The sequence below is a fragment of the Talpa occidentalis genome, unplaced genomic scaffold (genome assembly GCF_014898055.3).
Source record: "Talpa occidentalis isolate TD23 unplaced genomic scaffold, MPIMG_talOcc4v2.1 talOcc4.2, whole genome shotgun sequence".
In the NCBI taxonomy this organism is placed as follows: domain Eukaryota; kingdom Metazoa; phylum Chordata; class Mammalia; order Eulipotyphla; family Talpidae; genus Talpa; species Talpa occidentalis.
In genome coordinates, this window is record NW_023602073.1 from 111,360,221 (window position 1) to 111,366,591 (window position 6,371).

Sequence of the window (6,371 nt, forward strand, 5' to 3'; positions counted from 1 at the left end):
ATGTCAAGTAAAATATCTCCAATAAGAGAGAAAAAAATTCTTCAAGAAGTTTGGCTCCTATATGAGTGCCTCTTCTGTGCAAATGAGCCATATATTTTGCTGCTGTCTTGTAGGGGGAGTGCCAACCTGAAAAGAAACATCAACCCAAGTCCTCATAAAGAAGCATAAAGCATGGAGACTATGTCCTAGTCCCTCAAAAGTCCCCCCTTTCCCCAGGACTCATAGTAAAGGTTTATTTAAAAAAGAAAAACCAAAAAGAAACACAGAAAAAAAGCAGAAAAAAGAAAGTAAAGAAAAAGAATTAGAGTGATCCAGGGTGAATGCCTAGGAGACTAGCCTGGAGTCAAGGAGGCGACCGATTTTTATGCATGTGTAGCAGTATGCAAAATCTGGAGACTAAGAAGTCTGGTAAAACCCTTAAAGCTTCTGTAATATACCAAAATGTATGTGCTGCCAGGTAATCCTAATCAAAAAAGGGAGTATCTATCCATCATGTATCATTTACTCTCACTTTACAATGCTCTAAGATTAGAATCCCTGATGCCAAAGAGGATTTAATATTTAAAGCTAATTCTTGCACAGTTAGGAGAAAGGAGGAGATGGGGGGAGAGGGAAAGAATTATATGAGGACTACACTTCTCTTTTTTATAACAGATTATTTTCTTTAAGAGCAGTATAAGCTATGATTAAAGTGGCAATATAATTGCTGAATTTTTGTGCCTCCAACACCTGCAAAGGAAGCATGTTGACAAGAAACACTTGGCAACCCAATTATTTCATGTAGGTTTTCATCCACCCAGAAAGCCATCCTCAAAATAGAATGGAACTTGTTCCCCTTCACCAATCTAGTAGGTGCCTATGGCAAAGTAACCAAGATCCTAACTAATATTGTTTTCATTCTTAACAACAAAAAAAAAATTAAATAAGATGCAAGCAGTTTAACACATAACTTCCCAAGTTTAACTATATGAATTTTTTAATAGTGCATTCAGCTTCTATTTTATCATGTCTTGATGAATGACTAAAAAAGAACAAGATGTATCCCAGAAAGCTAAGAGATCTGTTTCCAAAACACATTAGATAACTGACCTTTCCACTTTTGAGGAACATTTTAACTCAACTGTGAAATAAACGGGAAAATAAAATCTTGAACAAATTCAAGATTCCTACTATCTAAGAATCTGGGGACGTCAGAATGGCTAGGGAGAAATAAATCAAGGGGAAAATTTTTCCTGAGGAAGGTACAAACAAATGTTTTAAAAATAGCAATAAGCTCACTTCTTCCTTATATATTTTTAACTAAAGACATTTAGAGTGTGAAAAGTTGACATTTGTGGAGCCATCTTAAAAATGGAGCCAGGTAGCAGTGATTATGGAGAAATTGCATTATCAGTCATGTTTGTTCTGGGCCAAAGACCTTTAGACTTGTCCAAATAAAGCAACTGTTTTCAGAAACCATCAAACAAACAATTGTTTGAGAAGTCTTCTGGATCACAAGGACGGATGATGATGGAGTTTTTACCAGAGAAGAGAATCCGTAACAGAGTATGTATAGCCAAAAACATTTTAGACTTGTTAACATTCTTTTTTTTAACCACCTATTTCATCTGTTTCTTCCCCAAACACCTCAACTTTTATCCCTTCTTGGGAAACATTATCGGTTCTATCTAAATCTGTATGCCTCAAATACGATTTTTTTTATTCCAAATAAATTTGCTTTGCCTTTTTTAATGGTTTCCTGAATTTTTAGGGTAGCAAAAATTACCCATCAGATTGATGTAGAAAGGTTCTTTTATTTTTTACATATTCGTGTCTCAGAAGTGAGCATTTACTAGGAGTCACCAACAGCAATGTGATCCTTTCCATTAAGAACAACTCTGTAGACAAAACATTCTCTCTGAAATGGATTACCAGGTCACAACATGTGCAAAAGAAATCACAAGTCAGAATGCATTTCTGTCATCACTCCGGACCAGGGGAAGATCAGCATGGATAGAGAACTGGTATGGGAAGGTTTCCAGGTGATATTCCTTGACCTGGATATTCAAGGATGAACAGGGTGTGAATCACAGAACAGGAAGATAGGAGCCCTGCAGGTGAAGGAATCAGCAAAGTCAAAGGAATGAGAATGGGTTATAACAAATTATAGTAAGAGAATGGCTGAGGCTAAAGGCTCAGGATAGATGAGCGAAAATTAAAGCTACTGTTATCACATGCTCACAATATGCCGGACTCTATGCAAATAGTGCCTTTCTTTGTTTCTATTTTAATTTTAATAAAACCGAGCCCCAGCGCTCTGGTGCCTGTCTCCACCTCATTAACTACCCCTACTCCCTGGTTGATCTCCTACAGTCTCCTGGCTTTGAAGCAACTTGCATACCGATGATTCCCATGTCTCCGTCTTCATCCTGGACACTCCTTCAACTCCAGGCTCATATGTCCAGCTGCTTATTTGACACGTCCAACTGGATGTCTAAAGGATATCTCCAACTCAACATATTTAAAAACAGACTCCTGATTTCCATCCATTCCCCTCAAAACAAACAAAACAAAAAAACTAAATAAAACTACTCCTCCCTCATCTTCTTTCCAAATATTCAGAATCAGACCACTTGTCACACTTCCACTTCAACTGCCCATCTAAGCCATGATTTTGCGTCAGGTCACAGCAGCAACCACCTAGAGTGGCGCATGCGAACTTGCTCTCCAGTGCTCTTCCGAGCCTATGCAGTCCAAACCTTTCCACTTGCAGGACTGGTTCCAGGTATCAACAGTGTTGTCTGAAATGAAGACTAAGGTTTAAAAGTGATTCTTGAAGGTGTCAATAGAAACAATGGAGGCTGAGAGTGGATGTGAAGAAGTGCAGGGCAGGGTCAAGGGTATCAGGGATGGGGCACCAGAAGGACAAAAGACACCCAGAGGAACATCCAGAAGGACAAAAAAACCTGAGCTCTTAGGAAATATCAGTAGCTAGACCAACTGTCCCATCCCTGTTAACCTTTCTTGAGTCCCAAGACTGGATTCAAGACCTTCCCTATGGCATTGGTCACATTAATGTACTGAGCACCTCCCCCTCTGGAATATTGAACTTATTTTGTGCCTCCCATTCCAGATGCAGCATAGGGAGCCTAGTAAGTCTCTGGGCAAATGTGTACCAAATGCAAATATGGTATCATGAAAATTGTGTTAGGTGCATAAATAAGGAAGTGGCTGCATTCTTCTGGAAGAACAAATTAAGACTTTACATAGGAAATAAGGTTTGGGGGGGGGGCAGGGAGGATTGAGTTTGTCCAAGAAGACAACACTGATGACAGAGAGTGGAACATCAGTGGTATGAAAAGAAAGAGTACCAAGAAGAGGAAGCAGGAAAGAAAGCAGTGCAAGAGATGGATGAGGAGGTGATACTGAACAGTAGGTCAAAAAAGTTGGGAAGCTAAAGAAAGCAGAATGGAAGGAAGAGTTTCTTTCTTTCCCCCAGGAGATGGTGAAGGAGGAGAGGGAATATTTTTAAAAAGTTTTTAAGGGCCTCCCCGGTGGCGCAGTGGTTGAGCGCTGGGTTGCGAAGCTGCCCGCAGCCTCTGCAGCGCCGGTTCGATCCCCGGCTGATCCCCGGCTGCTCCCCGGCCACCAGAGGAGGGTCCCACAAGGCGCGCAGACCTCTCCTGCCGCCCGCTGCTCCCCTCAGCAATGTACTTCGGTCCTTCTGCCTGCTCTGCTCCCCGCTCTGGCTCTGGTGAATTCTCTCACCCTCCCGCGCTTCTGACTGTATCCAGTGCTTGTATAAATAAATAATTTTTTTTTTTTTAAGTTTTTAAAAGAGAAGCCAGGCAACCAAAAGACAAGGCCCCAGAGGACAGATGGACGTACTTGGGGGTGATGGGTGTAAGGACCAGGCAGGCTTATACCTGCAGTTCTTAATCTTTTCATTGCCAAGTATCATGTAAATCACTGCGCTCGGAAAGGAGGGTAGGAGGCCAGAGGTGCAACAATCAGAGGTTAAAATTGAACTATTCCACGAGGTGTGAGCCAAGAAGTTAATGAGGTAAGAAGAGCAACACTGTCGAGTGTTGTAAGACAAGCCCAGGTTATTACTTCAGACCTAGAGGTTCCAATTAACTCTCCATTAAGTGGTGCTGGGGGCTCCACTTCTCACCTGCCAACCGCCCTGCAAAGTCTGCACATTCAAGAAAAATTCGGCTGCGAAGTGGATCTTCAAGACGTGATGAAGGCAACGGAAAAGCAATTTGCAGTGGACACCCGCTCAGCTTTGTCCAAAACTCGAGAAAACTGGGAGACGCACAGAAGATAAAAGCACAACTCCTTCTTGGCCAGCCACCCCCACCCTCACCCTCCCATCACTAACACGAAACCTGCGCGCGAGAAGGGCTTTGTGGTCGGCACCGGATGTCCGCGCAGCAGGGGGCGGCTGCACGGCAGAAATTAGCAAATGTGGGTCGATTATTGCGTGAACGTCGCTCTGTCCCACTTAATTATCGGGGCTCTGCAGGAGCGGGGCAGGGTTGAGCGCCAAGGGTAAGAGAAACAGCAGCAGAATTTTTGGAAGGTGTTAGGGGGGTGACCTGAGGAACCCGCAGAGGAGGAACCCCCAGAGGAGGAACCGTAGCGCCGTCGGGGAGGAAGGCTCGAGTCTCAGGCCCCGACCTGCACCGTTTGCAACTGACCTTCCGGCGGGGAAGCGCGCGCGGGGCGCAGCAGCCGGGCTCGGGCGTCCGGCGCCCGCTGCGCACGTAGGTCACCTGCCTCCTGCTAACGCCCCGCGGAGGGCCGGCCGCGGGCTGCAGGTGCGGCCCCGGCGGCTGGGGTGCGGGGCCCGCCTGGGCGCTGCGGGTTGGGGTGTGCGGCCCGAAGCGCCCCAGCTCTGCGCAGAGCCTCAGGCCGAGCAGCAGCGCGGCCCCGAACAGACACCGGCGCCAGGCTCCGCAGCCTCTCCCGGGCGGCCTCTCGCGCGCCATGGCGGGGGCCAGCCCCCCGGGTGCCCCCAGCCCCCCGCGCGTGGCGCCCGGCCGGCAGCGAGGATGCGGCCCCGTGGGCCTCAACTGCCAGCTGAGGGAACTCCCTCGCGGGCCGGGGCGGGGGCTCGGACCCGCCTTCCTTCCTCTCCTCCTAGGAAGCCTCGGTGTAACCTTATCCTGCCCAGTCGAGCGCGCCAGGCCGCTGGAAGTAACCAGGGGCCAGGGGCGACGGAGCCGGGCGGGGGTCCCCGCGGTGCAGATAACTGGGCTGAGCAAGAACCCGAACCCCCACCTCGAGCTCCAGGCTTCCCGAGCCTGGCGGGGTTGAAAGCTGCATGGCCAGAACAGGCACATTCCTAACTGGATTCTGGACCGTAACTTCATTTTCTAGTACTAGCATTGTTGCAGAAACACAGGAGGGTAGGTGCTCTGCCAGGTCCCTTGCTACAAGGAACAAGTTCTGATTGTCAAGCAGTTTGTGCCAGTAAGCACAATATAAAAAGAAATCGCGCTTATGCTCAGGTTTACAACTTCTCCCCTCAAGAAGAAAAGGGAGAGGGGGAGAAGAGATTAGCACTCAATGCAGAATAATCAAATTAGAGTTATTCCATTTCTAAATTCTGCCTGCAGCAAATCCATGCTTTCTCTCCGTGTTATGAAATGTGTGGGGGCGAAGGAGAGGGGAAAAGCCCACTAAAGACATCTGACAGCAGCTAGAGAGGGAACAGAAGTTGCCATGGCATGATGTAAATCAAATTAATTTAGCCCCAAACACACACCTCCCTGCTGTCTTGCAGAGATACAGAGTGACAAATTTATCTTTCCACAAAATGCTCCCCAGCTGGTATTTCCATCACCACCTTGACCTTAATTATTCAGACTGAAAGCTCTCAGCCTGAAGTCCAGTGTTGGCTGTTCCATTTTCAATAGTTAGCAGAACACTTTCCCACAACCCCTTTGAGGTCTGGGTTTGGGTTTTAGGTTTGGGTTTGTGGCCACATTTTTTTTTATGCTTTTTTTTTTTTCATGCTTTATGCTTGCATTTTCCACGTTCCTGTGTGAGACTAGGAGGGGTCTATCTCACTCCCACACTGCCACCCTTTCTCCCTGGAACAATCTACATAAGATAATAGGAAACTCCACCCCCAATTTGAATTTTGGGAATTTTCAGTAGGAAGCCTCCATCTCTAAAATCCCCCTGGTCAAAGAAAGACCCAATTTGTCACTGTACAAAGTAATGGTGCAGTTTCTCTCTTTAACAAAACTTCTCGACCCAATTAAACTCGTTCCCTGCCACATCAGATACTCAGGCTCCTGAATCTTTCCTTATGATTGACTTTTTCTTCCCCAAAGATGCAGTTCTCCAGCCTTTGCAGATCAGCTCTGTTTTAAAGAATT

General features: G+C 46.3%; 1 protein-coding gene across 2 annotated transcripts in view; it reads right to left on the reverse strand.

The window, feature by feature from the left end:
- Positions 1-4,973, reverse strand: part of METTL24 (methyltransferase like 24) — a 96,269-nt gene extending 91,296 nt beyond the window's left edge. Inside the window, exon 1 of one of the 2 annotated variants that reach the window (XM_037520219.2) lies at positions 4,683-4,973. In XM_037520219.2, coding sequence (XP_037376116.1) covers positions 4,683-4,973 — 291 coding nt within the window. Of the gene's footprint in view, positions 1-4,153; positions 4,249-4,682 lie in introns of those variants that run through there. The other variant, XM_037520222.2, reaches the window with a different exon arrangement.
- Positions 4,974-6,371: the final 1,398 nt, after the last annotated feature.